This window comes from Salarias fasciatus, chromosome 15 (genome assembly GCF_902148845.1).
Source record: "Salarias fasciatus chromosome 15, fSalaFa1.1, whole genome shotgun sequence".
NCBI classification, from domain to species: Eukaryota; Metazoa; Chordata; class Actinopteri; order Blenniiformes; family Blenniidae; genus Salarias; species Salarias fasciatus.
In genome coordinates, this window is record NC_043759.1 from 28277294 (window position 1) to 28298087 (window position 20794).

Sequence of the window (20794 nt, forward strand, 5' to 3'; positions counted from 1 at the left end):
CAGGCAGATGACAAACTTTAGATTGACAACAAAAACCCGCATTTATTCTGAACCCCCCCCCCCCCCCCCCCCCAACAGAAAACACGCAACCCGACGCTCAAGCGCTCCTCCTTAGAAATTATACAGAAAACGCCGCACCACACGGGAAGTCCAGACATAAACTCAAAAGATTCACAAAGTCCAAGCCTTTACCCCCCAAATTCCTCCTCAGCTTGGGGCGCACGTCCCGGCAGGTGACCGACTGAGGGGTCGGCGTTGTGGATTACTCACACCCGGGACACTCCTCAGTCCGCTGGTCTCCAATGCTCCTCATCTCCAGCCCGGTGGCTCCGTGGAAAAGAAACGGTTTAATCCAGTCGATCCCAAAGAAGAAAACACCAAGTTATAATCCACTCTGGCCCAGATCCACCCTGGCAACCGCTCCATGGCCTCGCTCCTCCGGCAGGTGAGTTCCCCAGGACGTCGTGTGACGTCACTCCCCTCCCTAGGCACATGCGCTGCTTCCACTTAAATAGTATCCGCCCCCCCAGCTACAAATGACCAGATAATTACGTCTTTGACACGGTTTCCAAACACAAACCCGTGCCCCATATTGAATAGCCACAGTGATCCAAGTTTTACAGATTAGGATGACAGCACAGGAACACATTTCATTACCCCTGCTGGGTGAAACAGGTGAGGACCTACCCGGTCGTTACACCTGGAGAGATTCCTGCTGAAACACAACAGAATTAACAAAAGGATAGTTATTATGTTCGTTTGAATTTTTTTCTATTTATTCACAACCGAACATAAAATTCAGACATTGAAGATTAACACCGATCGACTCCAAAAGAAAATCCGATTTGTACCATTATCAGGCTTTACAGCAGATCAGACAGTGGGAGAAATACTGAGTAAAAAAGAGTAAAGAAATAAAGTTACTCAGTCTGTCAGGATTACTGCTGCTGGAAAACCTTCTCTAACTGGTCAAGTATTGTAGTTAACTTGGTTTGTTCACTATCTGGTTAACTAAGTGATGAATCCACACAGGACTGGCCCCAGTGGGACAAAGTAGAGGATCAAATATCATTTCACTGACCTTGACATCAAACTGCAGTTCCTCAGAGTCCAGGAGGCTTCATTTAAAATACTGATCTGGAATGAAACAGATGTTGACTCGTCATCTCACCTCCACAGGCTTTCTCCAGCTGGACAGGGAGTTTAGTAGGAGGTGATCAGGGATGGGAGGGTTGCTTCAAACATGGAGTCTGGGACAATTACAAGTTACTTTTCAAAAAATGCAATCAATAACATACTCTTACTACTTCAATAAACAGCAACATTACTCTTTGTAAGTTTTAGATTACTTCACCAGCAAACATAAGAATGAAGACTCAGACCAATACAGTGTGTCGTCCTCTGTGTAGTGTAACTCTTACACACAGCAAACACACACTGCTCTGAGGATTATCAATACATGTTGAACTCTGACCTCTGACCCCATCAATACCAACAACATGACGTCTTCTAAACCTGCTGACAGTCTGACTCAGGATCAGCTCCATCAGTCCAGACTGTGTTCCTCTAGTAGTTCTACAGTCCAGCAGCAGCAGGAGCCGGACTGACAGTGTTAACACACATTTCTGTTCTATCCTCAGTCTGCTGTGTGGCTGTACTGCTGCAGTGAGGAGCAGGGTTTGTCTTCAGGTCGGCCATGCTCAGTGTCTTTTCAAGAGGTCAGAGGTCATTCATTCCTCAGTGACAGAAGGAAACATGCAGTCTCCAGGAAATCCTCCATCCAGGCTGAAGATATTATTGCTTCCATCAGATGTTTCTGAGTTTTTCTAAGTTTCAGCGTGGCAAACAAAGTCAGCTTTTAAAACGATACATATCATTCTTCATTTCAAAGAACTCCAACATGGACTTGAGGTTTCATCCCACCTGAATTACTGCAATAGTCTATACACCGGCATAGGAAAAGCCCAACTTCACCGCCTGCAGTTAGTCCAGAACTTGGCCGCTCGACTCCACCTGCACTAGAAAACACGATCACATTACTCCGGTTCTTGCTTCCCTCCACTGGCTCCCCATCCACTACCGCATTGATTTTAAAATTCTCTTAACAGTCTTTAAATCTCTGCACCACCTTGCCCCACCGTACCTGGCTGATCTTCTCCTCCCTTTCACCCCAACCAGAGCGTTACGGTCGGCTGACCACCGCCTTCTTGTCATCCCCAGGTCGAGGTTGAAAGCTAGGGGGGACAGAGCTTTTCTATAGCGGCCCCTCGACTCTGGAACTCCCTTCCCCCCCACATCCGAGCAGCCGAGTCCGTAGGGATTTTCAAATCTCACCTGAAGACTTTTCGCTGGCCTTCAACTTGGTCTTAGTTTGCTTTTCTGATTGTTTTTATGAATTTTTATGCACTTTTATTGTCTTTTTTTTTTGCACGATGTGAAGCACTTTGATGCGGGCTAAGCCGTTTGTAAATGTGCTCTATAAATAAAGTTGACTTGACTTGACTCGAGGTTTGTTCTCCCGTGTTAAACTGTAGTTTGTCGCTGTCGCCATTTTTACCACGACCAACTTTCCAACATTTGCTCTGCGCTTCCTGTCTTTTACCACAACTCCACCTGGATGAATCAGAAAATAACTTTTATCCTCTGACTTCAAATCTATTCTTAAAAGTAACGTATTTCAAATTAGTCGTAAATTTTCACAAAAAAATAATACTCAAAGGCCGTGCAGTAGTAGTGCAGTGGTTAGCATTCTTGCCTCACAGCAAGAAGGTCCTGGGTTCAAGTACCGGCCGGGGCTCGGGCCTTTCTGTGTGGAGTTTGCATGTTCTCTCTGTGTGTGCGTGGATTCTCTCCGGGTTCTCCGGCTTCCTCGCACAGTCCAAAAACATGCATGTCAGGTTAATTGATCACCCTAAATTGTCGCTAGGTATGAATGTGTGAGTGAATGGTTGTATGTCTGTGTATATATATATGTCAGCCCTGTGACAGACTGGCGACCTGTCCAGGGCATACCCTGCCTTCGCCCATAGCAGAAGGCAGGGCTCCAGCCACCTGCGACCCCGAAAGGGAGCAGCGGCAGAAAATGAATGAATTAATAATACTTAAGTGAAGTACAGGTCCTTAAAAAAATGTACTGAAGTAAATCTCCTTGGTTACTGTCCAGCCCTGCAGACGCGGCACTGACAGCTAAAACAGCAGGTTCTGATTTCAAAGCTGACGGAGCTTCTTTTTGAAGCAGCTCAGCTTTTACAGTCTTTATGGTCGTGATTCAGTGGAGGAGGAAACACACACACCAGCTGTGTGTGAGTGAAGCGTCACATGAAACCAGGCAGACCATCAAGTCTGAGTGTTTCAGGGTGAAACATGAAGGTTCTGCAGCTCAGACAGACGTGAGAGTTCATGCTGGAAATGAGAAGAGTGGAGAGAAAGAGGAAGTCCACTGAGACAGAGAAAGCTGAGGAACAATAGTTACCAAATGGAACTCAAAAGAAAAGCTGACAGTGAAAACAGAACATTTCATCCAGAATGAAGAGTTTTTCTTCCTCCTTCCCTCTGGACCATGTTTGGCTCCAACACAGCTGAGAGGCAGCTTTCTCCAGCAGGAAACTAAACTCCACCTGGTTCCAGGCTCACCAATGAGCAGCTCCACCTGAGTCTGAGAAAGACTCTGACTCCACTGAAGTCCAGCTGGAACATCTTGGCAGGTCAAGCAAGAGCTCCGATTTCTCCCTGAGGAGGAAAGAGAGCATTTCTCCAGGAGTTAACCTGTCTTTACACTGATGATCTGTCAGATCTGGTTTATTGTTCTGAAGTCCAGCACTGCTGCTGAACATTTGATTAGTTTGTCTTATTTTGAAAATGAGCCTGACTTTTATTTAGTAAATGACAGAACATTATATTGACAGTCAAACATTTATTTTCAGTTCCATGTTTCATGACAATAAATATTAAACACTTTGTGAATTTCACTGAATGAATTAGATTTGACACTCAGGTGTTGATTACATACAGATGTTGACAGAAATTTAAATATATATCACACTAAATAGTTCAACATTCTGATCTTCTGGACCTTTACTTCAAGAAATATCAAACTGAGCCTCTTAACATTTTAGTTAAAGACTCCTGGTCTACAAAATGTCTCCACTGATTGTTAACAGTGATTTTTATGACACAAGGACCAAGAAAAGCTGAACCCTGATGATAGAAATGAGAGTTTGAAGCCTCTGTGATGTGGTTCAGACATCTGGACCTGGAGTTTGAATCCTTTGATCAAACTGCTGCTTTTCTCTTCACTCTTAAAATCCTGATGAGAATTCATCCACTTTCCATTCCAACATGATCTTCAGGGTTTTCTGTGTGTTTTGGCTGAATGGAGACTTTTCTCCATGTGTGTGTTGGAGCTGGTTGATGAAGAGAAACAGAACTTCTCTTCTTCTCTGGCAGACGGAGTCTTTCAGTGAAAACTCCAGAAGTGTGAAGGATCCTTTGAAAGCTCCTTTTCCAGCTGTCTTTAGGAGGAGAGGAGCAGAAACATGCCGACAGGTTTCATCTTCATCACACTGATCCAAAGCAGCAGAAACACTTTCAGCCTCCAAACGTCTCCACAGAGACTTTGAACCAAGTTTGAACCTTTGAAATGAGTCAGTGTGAGCTGAAACATCAGAGGAGGCTTCATTCATCACTTCATCTTCTTCATCCATCCATCCAGAGCTGACTGCTGTCCTGAGTGAAACAGTCCCAGAGTGTGGACTCAGAGCTCTTTCAGCCTGTTTCTGAGGAGCTCTGCTTCATGTTGAGCAGCAGTTAGGACTCCTGTTGGAGAGAAAACCCTTCTGACTGTGTTTCTTCCTGCAGGGTGGACCATGGTGGAGAGCAGAGGTTAAAACCTGGTCCCAGGAAGTGTAAGTTGGACTGATGAGGACCAAACAGTGTCTGTTTGTCTTTCAATCAAAGGTTTTGATTCATTCAAACATTACTGACAAGAGAAGTCTGACAACAAGTTTCCTCTTAAACTTTCTGTGAATGAACAACATGTCAGGAAGTCCAGAGAGAAGAAATCCATCACGTGTCAGAGGATGACTTTTCTCTCTTTCTCTCCATCAGATTTCTCTCAACTTGAACTGTATGAAAACTCAATGAACAGATTCCTCAAACTGTCCAACAATAACAGGAAGGTGACACATGTGGAGGAAGAGCAGCCGTATCCTGATCATCCACACAGATTTGATGGCTGGACTCCTCAGCTGCTGTGTAGAAATGATCTGAGTGGTCGATGTTACTGGGAGGTCGAGTGGAGTGGATGGGTTTATATATCAGTGAGTTACAGAGGAATCAGGAGGAGAGGAGGCATGAAGGAGTGTTTGTTTGGAGCGAATGATCAGTCCTGGAATCTGAACTGCTCTGATAAAGGTTACTCTGTCTGGCACAATAAAAGAGAAACATCCATCTCCTCCTCCTCCTCCTCCTCCTCCTCCTCTGGTAGAGTAGCAGTGTATGTGGACTGTCCTGCTGGCTCTCTGTCCTTCTTCACAGTCTCCTCTGACTCTCTGATCCTCCTCTACACCTTCAACACCACATTCTCTCAACCTCTTTGTGCTGGATTTTCACTCTGGAACTCTGGTTCCGGTTCTTCAGTGAGTCTGTGTCCTCTGTAGGAAGGACGGTCTCTGTCTCTGACAGCAGTCCTGTCAGCACCAATCAGAGATCAGAGAACATCAGTGGAGTTCAGCAGGGTTCACAGACGGAGCCTCCAACACTTTGTAAATATGTGGTCAGTTTAAGTTTCAGGACGTTTTCTAACCTCCTCAAGTCTTTGTCAGCAACAGTGGAGACGATGAGGACAGGACTCTTCTGATCACAGTTTGACGTTTGAGTTGTTGATGTTGGATTGTAAATGTGAACTGAATCAGTGTTCTTGTGCAAGTTACCAAAAATCAATCCTTGATTTCATTTCCTTTAGGAGTTCCTGAAGTTAAAACTCAACAAGTTCTTTGATCTTTCTTTGTAATGTCATGGTGTGGCGTCCACTGTGGGAGAAGACACTCGTCTGTCTCCTCCTTGACGACTTCCACATTATTTTCTTTTAACTTGAATATCCAGTTAACCTGTTAAAATGTGGTGAAGGTTCATTTTCTGTGTTTCAAACAGTGCTTGTGTTTTGGTTCAGCCCAGCCGGTCCTGATTGGACCAGTCTGGTCTCAGCTGGACTGATTGAAGGAGAGTCTGACTGAGAGTCTGAGTCTGTCAGTCTGCTGACAGGCTGGAAGTGAAGCTCTTTTTAACACTGATGGACAAATGAAGCTTTCTGAAGCTCTGATGCTGGATGGAAGCTTTTCTACACCGTCCTGTTTGGTGCCACCTGGTGGCCAAAAGTCTGAAGAGCAGCTTGAATGAACTGCTCCATGATGGTTCCCAGAGTTCAGTTCACTGCTTCTCTTTATGATCATGTGACCGTTCTGTTTGATATCAGGATCGTTGTGGGGATATGAACAAGTGTTTCTCAGGGTGAAAAATAATCTTTTGTTGAATTGATGAATAAACTTTCCTGGATTGAACATGTGCCATAGTGTGTTCTGCTCTTGCCTGTGACTTCTTGATGTTTTCGTGCAGGGGGTAATTGAAATATATCATAAAAATACTTCAACTGATGATACAAGCAACAGATTTGGCACACATATTCTTCATAGTCCTGTTTTTGCAGAAAGGGCATGAGCCAAGCAAAAAAACAATATGGCATGGTGACATGGACATCCTGGAGAGGTCTGCCAGATCCAGCACTTTGGATGAGGCCAGGCTGGAATTCTTTGCCAGGAAACAGCGGCCCTATGAAATACCACCAACCAAAGCCGCTCTTCTCCAACATGCCAAGTGTGCTGCCTACCAGGCTGGTTTTGTGTGGGGCCAGGCAACCCAGTCAGCCTGAAGCAGAGAGCCCTGCTGACTGGGGATGGCAGAAGTGTCAGGTGGACACTCGCAGGTCTTCTGGACAGCAACTGACCAAATGTGGTGCAAGTGGCAGATATAAGTGTTCCAGGCTTAAATCCATCCATCAAAGTCTCCCTATGCACAAGCGCCTTGGGTGCCTATCTCCGTTTCATAACCCCCGGCCACACAATCCCAGCTTGTGCGGGCAAGGGCGGGTTGACCCTGGACAGGTCTCCAGTCTGTCACAGGGCTGACACAGATAGACAAACATCCATTTACACTCACACTCACACCTAGGGGCAGTTTAGGGTGATCAGTTAACCTGACGTGCATGTTTTTGTACCGTGGGAGGAAGCCAGAGAACCCGGAGTGAACCCACACACACACAGAAAGAACATGCAAACTCCACTTATTAAACTGCCATCAAGTCTTTCCACAAGCCTTGGCCGGTAATTGAACCCTGGACCATCTTGCTGTGAGGCAAGAGTGCTAACCACTGCGCCACCGTGCAGCCCTACACTTCACTTTGTATACTTGCGAATGTGAACTGTAGATCAAGTATGAGCAATGGGTCAAATTTAACTGAGTGACAGAATGGAATGGGCTTCTTTCACTCCTGTTTAACACTCCTTGTGGTAGTATTTTATTTGATGGCAGTTTATTAAGCATTTTTGTTGAATACTTTCAACATAAAAACCAGACAAAAATAATGTTTCCATCTCAATTAGTTGCTGAAATATTAGATATTGTAGATTTTGCGGTGGCCATCTTGGATGTCATCTTGAATTTTACACATATATGGATTCTCTGAAGAAATGACAATGTACACTGCAATGTATGTCCCCAATCAGTGGGTTCTATGTCAAACATTTGTGCATATTTGAGTGAATTTAGACCATTATGCAACAAATCTTAATTGTGGATGGTGGCCATCTTGAAAAATGGTCGCCATCTTGAATTTCTGCATGGCTAACGCCCTTCTCTGAAAAAGTAGGTTCTAGTGAGCATTTGTGCCGAATCTGTTGCTTGTATCACTATTTGAAGTATTTTTACAGTTATCTGCTGCACCATTTGTGGACATAATAGACAGAAAAATGTTATTTACTATGATGTTCAACGCAATCTGATGAGAATCTGGTTGTTCTGTGAGGTTCCTGTCTCATTTCTGTCCTAAACTATGGGTCCTAATGAATGAATGTTTCTGAAGAAACTCTGAACTTCCACCTCGGTTCTTCTTTCCGATCCATCCAGGCTTTGGTGAAGATTATATTTGTTTGTGCTGACACACAGCATCATCACGCTGGACTGAACTGTCTCTCTGTCCCTGATTAAGCTCAGTGTAGTTGTGTTTATTCATGTATTCACTCACTCTTTGCTCTGGCGTTACTTGAATGGGTCAGAACTCCACCTCTTTGCTCTGCTGAGCATTTTCAAACAGTCAGCAGCAGACTCCATGACTTGTGCTTTGGCCATGGCAGCATCAGCTGCTTCCTGCAGTTGAAGCTCATCAAGAGTTGCTTCTCAGCGTGCCCTTTCAGTCTTGGTGTGTATTTCTCTCTCAGCGTAGGCTCTTCTGACTTCCGCAGCCTGTGCTTCAGCTTGTGCTCGTGCTGCTTCCATACTGGCTGGAGAAGATGTAGATGACCTTCCTGAAGATCCTGCCCATGATCTAACTGTCAGCCTTCCTGAAGACTTGGAGTGAGCAGAGAGTGATTTGGTCTCCTCATGGTCTTGACCTCGGGCCTCTGGTGTCTCAAATATGTTGATGGCGTAGAGCTCGTGAAAGTGTTTGTGTGTCTAACGTGGCGGCGCCCGTAACGCCGCCATATTGGATTCCACACCGGTGGCCTCTCATCAGTGGAGGCAGGTGAGGCAAAATCTCAAATGTTTTAAAAAATGTTAAAAAACGACCCTGTCCTCATCTCCCTGTCCTCTCCTGCCCAGGGTGGACTCTCTCCTCACCTTCAATAAATGATTCTCTCTCTATTTGTAAAGAATGTTTATGTGAGATCTGGAAAATAACTCTTTAGCTGTTGCTAATCAAACAGCGAGTTATTTTCTCTGCTGGTGGAATACATTAGTGAGTGATTCTGATGGACTCAGAACCCGGAGCCTCACCAGGTTCTATTCAGAGTGTTGAGGTGAATTCACTCCTAATCATAGATTCTTTAGTCTCAGCTGACTGAAGGGATACGACGCACCAACCGATCTTCTGTGTGGGCAGTCCACATTTTTAATCAGTACTGAGGAAACAGAGTAGTACAGGGCTCTGGGTTCTGATCCTAGTCTCTTCGTGAAACCAACCGTCCAGAAAGCTGAACAGGAAAAGAACGGGGTCTCTGATCTGTGCTCACACCCACCGCTCGCAGGCACTTTCAGAACTCTTCTTTCAGATGCTGGCCGTCATCATGACAGAGAAAGATAAACAGAAATCAGCTTTTTATTGGCCGCAGTAGTGACCACGCTGGAGGGAATCAATAACCAATAACCAATAATAGACTGAACAAAATTAAAGACAGTTTCTAGAAGTCTGAATAAAAGGTTGGACTAAACGTCCACTGTCCGGATTTAATCTCCCTTCAGCTAAGACGTTATTTCTAGGCTGCTGGCTTCAAATCACTGATTAAACAGAGCATTTGATCAACTTTAGAGTATATTTACATTTCAGCAGCGGTTCATCATCTGCTGGGTCCTACATCGGTAGCCTGGCACGCCAGACGGTTTCTCCATGCTCAGGGATACATGGGGAAACAGTCTGGGATCGCGCCGTTTGAATCTGGCTTTTGCCCGGCAGACTTCTACCGAGCCAATCATAGCCCACAAGAGGCGGGAGTTAGCGATGCGTCTTATTATACTCCCCTCCCCCCCAAAAAAACAATCATGATAGCGGCTGCAACTTAACGAGATTTTATCACTGCTTTGTCTGAAGTTTTGAACGAACAGCAAGAATCTGCTCTGGAGGCTTTTCTTTCTAACCCCCAAATTCCACCGGACGTGAAAGCGCCGCGCTGCATCCCAGAAGCGCCGGTGTTACGACAGATCACCAGAACGGAGGCATGCGCCACAGCGCTGGTGATTCGCTTCTGCGCCGCCGCTTCTAAACGGCGCAGCGCTGAGCCGCGCTCCCAGTGTGGATTGACTTCAGGAACAAGACGCCAGCGCGGCGCGGCGCGGTGCAGCGCTTTGGCATCCGGTGGAATTTGGGGGTAAAACGGGCGTAAAACTCCATGCCACAATCCCATGTTTTGGACTACAAAACAGCTACAACGGAGGGCTGCGTACATCGCGTTGTCGTTACGTCACAGCCTTGTTTCTTGGATTGGTTCTCTCCGCTCAATAGTCCCACCTCTCGTCAGCCTGTTTGAAATGCTGCCCCAATGGCGCGGTACCAGTCTGTCTTTATATGTGTGGAACACATAAATAAAGTCTGTCTGGCATGCCAGGCTACCACATTGGATCCTCGTGTGCACCTAAAGTCGGCCAGTACGATATTGTGTAAAACTGATGAGGCCAAAATAAAGTCACACACCTTTTCGGGGCTGAAAAGCAGTGCCTCCTGCTGGTCTGAAGCAGCTCTGCAGCAGCATATGCGTCTTTTCACACTGTCTGTTACAGTAACATGCTACCAGTAAGCATATGATTATATATTGATTATATATAAATGAATGATCAAAAAAATGTGACAGATCAGGGGTGACAGGTGTGAGGTGACATTTAGGGGCAGAGGGGTCAGTGGGATCAGAGTTCAGCTCTGGGGAACAAGCTGTTCCTCAGTCTGCTCAGGAACTTCAAGCTGGAGACACGTTCAACAGCCACCCTGTTGATGTGGACCTGGTTGGTCGTGTCTCCTCCTCTCCTGAAGTCCACCATGAGGTCCGTGGTCTTGCTGGTGTTCAGGAGCAGCGGGTTGTCAGCGCACCACGTGGCCAGGTGCTGTACCTCCTCCCTGTAGGCTGTCTCATGGTTGTTGCTGATGAGGCCGATCACCGTTGTGTCGTCCGCAGACTTGATGATGGAGTTGGATCCCTGTACAGGTTTGCAGTGGAGTCTGAAGAGGGAGTAGAGGAACAGGTCAGAACATGCTGGATACAGTACAGAGGGATTAGAAAAGATGCTCCACTCCTTTATGTACTTGTTGATTTTTATCAGTGCAGACAAGAAACCAAGACTGAAAATTCAGTGTAGTTAAAGATGAATGGTGAAAAAATGATGACTGGTTTGAGGACAAAATGACTGACCTGGACATAAAAAGAGGAGTCCTCTCCAGAAGCATCTTAATAAATCAAACTCAGACAGTTTCTTTACATCTGAGAGCCTTTTGGATGAATTGATAAAGAAAGAATGAACATATGTCATCATATTTCTAGCCCGAGGATGTGTTGATGAAAACACTGATATGTAACGCTGAAATCAAAGAAGCTCCCCACAGGGACACGTTTTGACTGTGTATGAATTGGGTTTATATCTTATTTCATATTTCTGTGGAGATGACAGCAGCTTCCGGTGTCTTTATTTTGTAGGTTGTGATTGGAAGTTGTGTTCTCCTGGGACTCGGCACGGTGCTCATCATTACTGAAAGGGAATTCTCTTTTCTGCACACTTTCTGATGGGGTTGGATCCATGAAGCAGCCTGCAATGGAGGGTGGGGAGGGAGTGAGACCTTTGGATGAATTGAGAAAGAAAGAATGAACATTTCTCATCATATTTCTATCCTGTGGATGTGTTGAATTGAATTGAAAGTCCTTTATTTACCCCACAGAGGGAAATTGCAGTGTGCCAGCAGCACAGAGAAAAGAAACAGAAATGGAATACAAATGAGAATGTTTGTCAGTGACAACGATGACACAACGCACAGAAGATACGTCTGGTCAGATGCAGGAGGAGCTAGGCCCGGAGGCAACCCACAGTGCCCTGAGCCTCCCAGTGTCATCATGCCACGCTAAACTCCCAAGATACAGCATCATCCTTAGGCAACCCACAGAGCTTCCAAAACCAGCAAACTTCAACCAGGACAACTGGCCTGCCACCTTCAGCCAGGCAGAGGATCCAGTGGCCCCAATCGTCAAAGAGATCCAAGTGGCAGCAGTTCGATGAGGATGTAGATCATGTCTTGGGAGTGACAGCCAAAGGGGACATGGACTGTCGACCAGAAACAATGGCCACTCTCATTGTAAACATCGTGGCTGAGCGTTTCGGAACTGTGGACTGTGGTCCCAAGCCCACGCCATCGGCTAATGCTTCTAACGACAGAGTAAGAAAGATCCAGGATCTCAGGAAAGAGCTTAAGCTGCTAAAGAGGCGGTTCAGGTCAGCAGGGGAAGTTGAGAGAGCTGGCCTAGCAGACCTGAGAGCAATTCTAAGGCAACAACTCTTGACCTTGCGGAGGGCAGAGTTTCACAGGAGGAGGCGGAGGGAGTGGGCCAGGAAGGGAAGTGCTTTCCTGGCCAATCCCTTCAAGTTGACCAAGCAGCTTCTTGGCCAAAAGAGGTCTGGCTGCCTTATCTGCTCCAAGGATGCCATCAACGAGCACCTCAAGGCCATGTAAAGTGACCCTATCTGGGTCCATGTGATGCACTGGCAGTACCACCAGAGCCCACATCAGAGTTCAACCTCAAGGAGCCCTGCCTTAGTGAAGTAGAGGAGGTGGTGCGGAGGGCACGGGCAAACTCAGCCCCAGGCCCAAGCGGAGTTCCATATAAGGTCTATAAAAAATGCCCAAAGCTTAGACATCGACTTTGGAAGGCTCTGAAGGTAATTTGGAGGTGAGGGAAGATAGATCATTCATAGAGGTATGCAGAGGGAGTGTACATACCGAAGGACAAGAACATCGACCAGTTCCGCGTTATCTCCTTGCTCAGTGTTGAGAGCAAAATCTTCTTCAGTATTGTAGCCAAAAGACTCTCCAACTTCCTGTTGAGCAACAATTACATCGACACGTCAGTACAGAAGGGAGGAATACCGGGAGCTTCTGGTTGTCTGGAACACACAGACGTGGTAACGCAACTCATCAGGGAAGCGAGAGAGGGGAAAGGGGACCTGGCGGTGCTGTGGCTGGACCTCGCCAATGCCTGTGGCTCGATACCCCACAAGCTGGTGGAAGTAGCACTAGAAAGACATCATGTAGCCCAGAAGGTCAAGCAGCTCATCCTGGACTACTATAGCAAGTTCAGTTCACTCCTCTGGTGAGTTGACATCAGACTGGCACCAACTTCAAGTTGGAATAATCGCTGGGTGCACAATCTCAGGGACCCTCTTTGCGCTGGCAATGAACATACTGGTCAAGGCAGCTGAACCAGAATGTAGAGGTCCTCTGAGCAAGTCAGGAGTGTGGCAACCTCCCATCAGAGCCTTCATGGACGACCTCACGGTCACAACAACAGCTGTACCAGGAGCCAGGTGGATCCTCCAGGGGTTGGTGTCATGAAGTGGGCACGGATGAGCTTCAAACCGGCAAAGTCCAGGTCCCTGGTAATGAAGAAGGGCAGAGTCACAGACAAATTCTGCTTCAGCCTGGGAGAAAACCAGATTCCATCAGTCACCGAGAGGCCAGTGAAGAGGTAAGGTCTTCAACTGCAGTCTAAAGGATGCAGATTCTATCAAGGCAACAGTACAGACCTAGAGAGCTGGCTAAGGGCAGTGGATAAGTCTGGGCTCCCAGGAAGATTTAAGGCCTGGGTCTACCAGCACGGGATCCTCCCAAGAGTCCTCTGGCCTCTCCTCATCTACGAGGTCCCCGTGACGGTGGTGGAAGCCTTTGAGCAGAGAGTGAGCAGTTATATCTGCGAAGATGGCTAGGATTGCCACGCAGTCTGAGCAGCATTGGACTGTATTGTAACAATTCACCTATTATTTCCAAGGCGATCTTGCCACTACGCATAAAGAGGTCACGGGCGAAAAACACCAATCAGCAGGAGTGATTAATAGGCAGAAGACAACCTTAAGATTGGTAACAAAAACCAACATTTATTCTGGAAAACCCCCTCCAACAGAAAACAAGCAACCCGCCGCTCGGGCGCTCCTCCTTATAAATTAAACAGAAAACGCCGCACAACGTGGGAAGTCAAGACTGGCCGGCGGCCGTTAATTACTCACGCCAGTACAATCCTCAGTCCACTGATCCTCGTAGCTCCTCCTCACCAGTCCGGTAGCTCCGTGGTGAAAAGACAGATTAATCCAGTAGATCCCACAAAAGAACACCAAGTTATATTCCACACTGGTGCAGATCCAACCTGGCAAACACTCTACGGCCTCGCTCCTCCGGCAGGTTATTTGCTCAGGATGGTGTGTGACATCACTCCCCTCCCGCCGCAGGTGCACTGTCTTCCTTAAACCCAGATACCAATGTCCAGGTGACAGCGCCCATGTGTTTTTTCCAACCCAAACCAAGCCCCAGATTAAACATCCCCAGCGAACCAAGTTTTAAATATTAGAATGACAGCACAGGAACACATTTTATCACCCCTGCTGGGTGAAACATGTAGGGACCTCCGTGGTCGTTACAGTATGGCAACACCAACAAACTCAGGCTCCCCTTCCACTCAGTCAGGGAGGAGTTTATTGTAACACGGGCACAGGAACACCTGCAGTACTCTAGATCCAGAGATGCCAAAGTGTCCGGGGCAGAGATTGTCGTGAGGACAGGGAGAAAGTGGAGGGCATCCGATGCGGTCGAGCAAGCAGAGTCATGGCTAAAGCACAAGGCTATCTTGGGGTCAGTGGCACATGGCAGGGCTGGACTTGGGAGCCAACCAGTGAGTCGTTTCAACTGTGCCAGTGGAAGAGAGAGGCAGAGGTTGGTGCAGGAAGAGGTGCGAGCCACAGTCAAGTAAGAGTGAACCAGCATAGCAGTGGCCATGCGAAAGCAGGGTGCCTGGATGAAGTGGGAGCAGGCGATGGAGCGAAGACTCACCTGGAAGAACCTCTGGCAGTGGAATGCTCAGAGGATCAAGTTCTTGATCCAGGGGTTATATGATGTCCTCTCAAGCCCATCCAACCTCCACACATGGGGCAAAATAGAGACATCTGCATGCCCCCTGTGTTCCAAAACAGGCACGCTGGAACACATCCTGAGCAGCTGCTCCAAGGCGCTGAGCGAGGGTCAGTATCGATGGAGGCATGACCAGGTCCTCAAATCCATCGCGGAGGCAATTAACAAGGGGATCAAGGACAGCAGATAAACCCAAGCTACAGCCAATACCATCTGCTTTTTCAGGGAAGGACAGAGACTGGAGAGAGTACCTAAGGACTGCTCGGCGGGTTTGCTCTCCACGGCCCGAGACTGGGGGATGACAGTTGACCTAGAGAGGCAGCTGAAGATTCCACCACAAATCACCCAGTCCAAATTGAGACCAGATATCATCTTGATCTCAGCCACAAAACAACTCTTCCTCCTGGAACTTACGGTTCCATGAGAGGAGAGAATGGAGGAGGCCCAGGAAAGAAAGAGGGAGAAGTACCAGGAGTTGGTGGAGGACTGTCGGAGGAACGGGTGGAAGACCAGGTGTATGCCAGTGGAGGCAGGCTGTCGGGGGTTTGCGAGCTACTCCCTGAGCAAAGCCTACAGTGGTTGTAGTGGGGGTAGCATGCCACTTGGACACAGGCTGAGAATTGATCACCTCGGTCGGGTCGCCTAGAGGAGGGTGTCTGTTGCAAGACCCGAAACACCCGATGAATCTACAATACAACACTGGTGATGTGTCCAAGTCTGAGCATCAGTAAATGTATTGTTAACCGAAATGTGAAAATTTACAAAGCCCAATCATACACAAAAAAATTAAATATAATTTAAATATAAATGTAGGACAGCTATAATTAAGTAACATATATAAATTAACAGACACAATGAAATATAATTTAAATGTAAATTTAGGACAGATATAATTAAATAACAGATATAAACTAACAGATATCAGTTAAGTATAATTTACATATAAATCTAAGAGAAGCATAATTAAATAAATTATTAAATGAAAAACAGATATACACTAACAGATATAAATTATATATAATTTAAATACAAAATTAAGTAAAACGTTGATATTTAATGCAGGTGTCAAAGAAGCTCCCCAGAATGGCAGGTTTTGATTGTGTGTTGATTGCTTTTATATCTTATTTAATATTTTTGTGGAGAAGACACGCAGCTTCCGGTGTCTTTATTTTGTAGGTTCTGACCGGAAGTAGTGTGGTTTTCCCGGGGCTTGGCACGCGGTGCTGATGCAGTGACGTCGCGGTAGCATCCCAGCTGTTAGCCGCTCCGGCGGATGGAGCGGAGCTCGTGAGTTTTACCTTCTCGTTCTATCATTTCGTCGTTTTACCGGCGCCGGGCGGCGCGAGCAGCCTGCTGAGTGAAGCCGAGAGAAGCTTCTGGAGCCGGACTCGCGTCCTTATCTCCGGGGCCGGACGGCTGAACGCGGGCCAGCCGAGCCATCTGACGGCTGATAACCGCCCCACCAGCGGCCGGGCGGGGGGCATGTGAGGGCGGCCCGGGCCTCGGACTGACGCCGCGCCGCTCCGCGGGGGAGACATGAACGCGCCGCTCGGGAGGAGGGGCCTCGTCGGGCTGGCGGTGGGACTGGGAGCCGCGGCCGGCCTGAGCTTCATCACGTTCATCATTTACCGGGCGGTCAGCCGGAGGAGACGCCTGCGGCTGGCCGGGACAGAGGCCGCGAGGCCGGCCGGGGAGGGGACCCCGCGTCCCGCCGCGCTCCGGAGGCTGGAGGCGGCGGACGGAGCGGCGCTCCTCCGCGACGTGCTGGACGCTCAGGGTGAGTCTGGTCCCGATGTGTCCTCCAGGTGTGACAGATCTAATCCTGATCCTGATCCAGAAGGTGATCCAGTCTCCGGCTGTCATCATCATGCTCAGTAGGAGAAACGGTTCTGAAAGCGCTCAGACATTAACATGATGCACCCCAACCCCATCACGTGTTTGAGTTGATCACAAGTCCCCACCACACCTTCCCCCGATGAGGAAGACAGAGGTGGGAGCATGACTGAAGTGCTGTTGTTGACCTGTGACCCCCTGCAGAGGGCGAGGCCCAGGCCCAGGCTCTGGCCGCGGTGGAGGCGGCGGTGCAGGGTCTGTCCCCGGAGCACCAGCTGGAGCTCCGGAACCAGCTGGACCAGGTCCTGAGCTGCGTGTCCTCGCTGCGCTCCGAGGTGGCCGAGCTGAGGGGAGGCCTGCAGGACATCGCCCTGCAGATCATCCAGGACGTGAAGTGAGTGCGGCTGCCGAGCCCGGGGTGGGGGGAGGAGGGGCTGCCGCTGAGAGACTGACGCCGTCCGTCCCCCTCCGTCTCCGTCCTGCAGGAAGGGGGTGGAGGACAGCCAGCGGCTGCGCCGGCGCCGTCACGTCCTCCACAGGGAGCGCACCGACTCCACCAGCTCCAGCTCCATCTACTTCACGGCCAGCCAGGGAGCCGCCAGCGCGTACGAGGAGACCAGCGAGGGGGGGTGTGTTCTCTCTGCCGTGTCGGCTGTTTGCAGTCTGTCAGTCAGTCACTGATGTTTCACATCTGGATGGCAGCAGTCAGAGTTTTAGCTCCCAGACCGGGTCTTCATGGTGCACGCCATATTGGCTCAATGTTGACTTCAGTGCATTTGAAATGGTCGGTGTGTGAACGCTGTGGGTCAGTATCGGTTTCTGTTTCACTTTCACTTGCTGAACAAACTACTGTAACCTCTCAGACTTGGAGGTGAATGAAAACCATCCACTTATTTATTTGGAGAACACAATTAGTTCAAAAAAGAATTTCAATTGAGCAACACAGACTCAGTTTAATCAGTTTAATCTATAACCTCATTCAGTCATTGAGGAGAAAGTCGCCCGGCGTCATTATGTTCAGGAGTTTAATCCTTTAAATCTCAGTTTCACTCCTCGACCTTCCTGTCCTCATTTTCTGTCTGGGTAGTAAACGTTGACGGCTCAGAGGTTTTTAAATGAATTTTTTAATGAGTCTTGCACATTTTGAACATCAGCCAACATTCTGACCTTGGATTACTAGTCTGTGTGCAGCATCTCTGCAGACCAGCTGATCCAGACTGGAGGGTCTTAGATCTGCAGACTGAAGGGTCTTGGTTCTGCGGACTGGAGGGTCTTGGTTCTGCAGACTGAAGGGTCTTGGTTCTGCGGACTGGAGGGTCTTGGTTCTGCAGACTGAAGGGTCTTGGTTCTGTGGACTGGAGGGTCTTGGTTCTGCAGACTGAAGGGTCTTGGTTCTGCGGACTGAAGGGTCTTGGTTCTGTGGACTGAAGGGTCTTGGTTCTGCAGACTGGAGGGTCTTGGGTCTGTGTCCTCAGATACTCCACGGCCTACGCGGAGTCGGACTACACGGATCGAGAGACGGACAGAGAGGAGGGAGAGCAGGAGAACGAGCAGGATTCTGACGAGGAGGAGGACCAGAGCTGTGCGACCGTCGTCACGCTGCGTCTGGGAGAGGAGGAGGAGGAGGAGGAGGAGGAGCGAGGCCTGGAGGATCAGGAGGAGGAGCAGGGATATGAAGAAGCCAAGCCGCCGCGGAGCCCGGGTCCCAGCGGGGAGCTGGCCCTGCTGCTGGCTCAGAGCGACGTCCTCCACACTGGAGACGCCAGCTTAAAGGCGGAAGGCTACCGGCTGCTGCTGGAGAACAGGGAGGAGGTCAGTCTGCAGCTCCGGCTGCAACTGCTGTCGATGAAGAACAAACACAGGAATACACTGTCAGTCTACTTCCTGCCACTAGGTGGCGCATATAAACCTGTCTCCGCCTGTGGCGGTGTGTTGGATGTAAATTGAAATTGTATGACCAATTTGATTTCTTTAGAAGTGATGTTTTTAAGAGTTCGGTTTTGAGTTGAGTTGAGCTTTATTTCTGGAGCGTCGGTTCAAACGGTCCTGCTGCTGTTTGTGTTCCAGTACGGGGAGAGCAGGGAGTTCCTGTGGCGGCTGGCTCGAGCCTACAGAGACATGTACGAGTGTGCAGAGGGACCCCAGGACAAGGTCATGTACGGACAGCTAGGTAACACACACACACACACACACTGCCAGCAGGGGGCGCTGCAGCAGGGCCCGGCTGTGATGTGACGAGGCTGAGCTTCTTCTTCTGTGGTGGCGTTGCAGGTCGAGAGGAGGCGGAGAAGGCCCTGCAGAAGAACGGTTTGACTGCAGAGTGTCACAAATGGTAACGAGACGGAAACGCCGCTCGCGTCTTAACCGCGTGCAGACAGACAGGAAGGTGTCCCCCTGTGCTGCAGGTTCGCGCTGGCGACCGGCCTGACCACGCAGCACGAGAGCTTACACGGCAAAATGAAGAGCACCAAAATCCTGAAGGTAGCGTTCAGACCGGCGGCCGGGCTTCACGCCCCGCCGCAGAGTGACTCGACTCCATGACTGTGCCCCCCAGGAGCACCTGGACCGAGCCCTGGCCCTCCGAGACGACGACCCGGTGGTCTTCTACCTGCTGGGCCGCTGGTGCTACGTGGTGAGACGTCGGCCCGCCGCCTCCCGGCCGCCGCCGCCGGCACGGCGCCGCCGCCTCAGCGTCTCTCTGCCCCTCTGCAGGTCGCCACCATGGACTGGCTGGAGAGGATGGGGGCCAGCACCGTCTACCAGAGCCCCCCCAGCGCCACGCTGCACGACGCCCTGCGCAACTTCCACAAGGTGAAGCCGGTTCTCACCGGAACAGCTCCGAACCGCCAGCTCCACCCCCCAGGCAGCCTCTCATCTCTGGTCTCTCTGTAACCTGTGCAGGCCGAGGAGCTCAGCCCCGGGTTCTGCAGGAAGCTCCGCCTCTACATCGCCAAGGTAACCAGCTGGATGCAGTGACTGCTACTGCTACGAGTTAATCCGACTGACTGGTCGTGTTACTAGTTAACCTGTTTGACCCGTAGTGCTACAAGGAGCTGGACGACCAGTACGAGAGCTCTCGCTGGACCGAGCTGGCTCTGAGGACCAGCAGCAGCACGGAGGATGTGAGGACACTCTGGACACCTCACCTGCTTCAGCTTCAGCTCACTTTACTCCACTTTCTTTTTTTATTATTGACACATTCACTCCATCTGGATTCAGGAATGTTTGTTTTTCATTTTTTTTCACCATTTTAGATCCAGATTGTATAATTTGAGACATTCTGATTACATTTGAACCGTACTGATGATGCTTTACTGTGACAGAAAGCCTCTGCGGTCTGCTGATGAGCTCTCCTCTTCCTCAGGACGAAGAGACTCTGGAGCTGCTGACTCAGCTTCGGCCCTCGGAGAAGAAGCCGTGACCACGTCCTGCAGAACCACGCTTCCTGGTTCCCTCGTAGCGTTCTGAGTGCCGTCTGTGGTGTTTAACCTGTGTTTGAGATCATTACCTGAACTGAGGAACCTTCACTTCAATTAACTTTATTCATATCAGCACCGGATACAGCAGTCGTTTCAGGGCCGGTCCAGGGGCCGGTCCAGGGGTCAATCCAGGGGTCAGTCCAGGGCCCGGTCCAGCTGGCTCACACACCGTTTCCGGAGCTTCAACAGCACAAGTTGTTTAGAAGCTGCGGAGTTCCGCCTCAGATGTCCTTCAGTGTTTGTTTTGTGAAGACACTCGATTACCGTAGCTGTAGTGAGTCACCGATGGATTGATTTGATTTGAGCTGTGAAGACTTTGATATTTATTGACCTGCTCTGTGATCCTTTTCTAACTTCAGTTTGTGTTTTTGGTTCATTTTGCAGTGAAGCAGAAGTGAGATATCACATATACGTATTTAATATTTTTCTTAATAAAATCTTTGCTCCCGTGGCGATCGTGCCTGGTTGATCGATCACCTGCTGGTTCAGTGGAGACGCTGCTCAGCAGGCTGAAGAACGACGCACTGGACCTCAACACTGTCCTGCAGTCAGAACGCTGCAGAAGAAC

General features: G+C 49.0%; 1 protein-coding gene and 1 long non-coding RNA gene across 2 annotated transcripts; both read left to right on the forward strand.

The window, feature by feature from the left end:
- The first annotated feature begins 4851 nt into the window (after positions 1-4851).
- LOC115401784 (uncharacterized) lies at positions 4852-5985 on the forward strand. The gene is made up of 2 exons (XR_003933001.1): positions 4852-4904; positions 5107-5985. It is a non-coding gene; the product is annotated as an uncharacterized LOC115401784 (long non-coding RNA).
- A 7919-nt stretch (positions 5986-13904) lies between these two features.
- Positions 13905-20671, forward strand: LOC115401782 (regulator of microtubule dynamics protein 3-like). The gene is made up of 12 exons (XM_030110107.1): positions 13905-16691; positions 16952-17141; positions 17233-17376; positions 18223-18559; positions 18815-18917; positions 19019-19079; positions 19153-19228; positions 19302-19379; positions 19460-19558; positions 19649-19702; positions 19789-19869; positions 20112-20671. The coding sequence occupies exons 1-12, from the start codon at positions 16451-16453 to the stop codon at positions 20166-20168; spliced, it is 1521 nt and encodes a 506-aa protein (XP_029965967.1). The 5' UTR covers positions 13905-16450; the 3' UTR covers positions 20169-20671.
- The last annotated feature ends 123 nt before the right edge of the window (positions 20672-20794 follow it).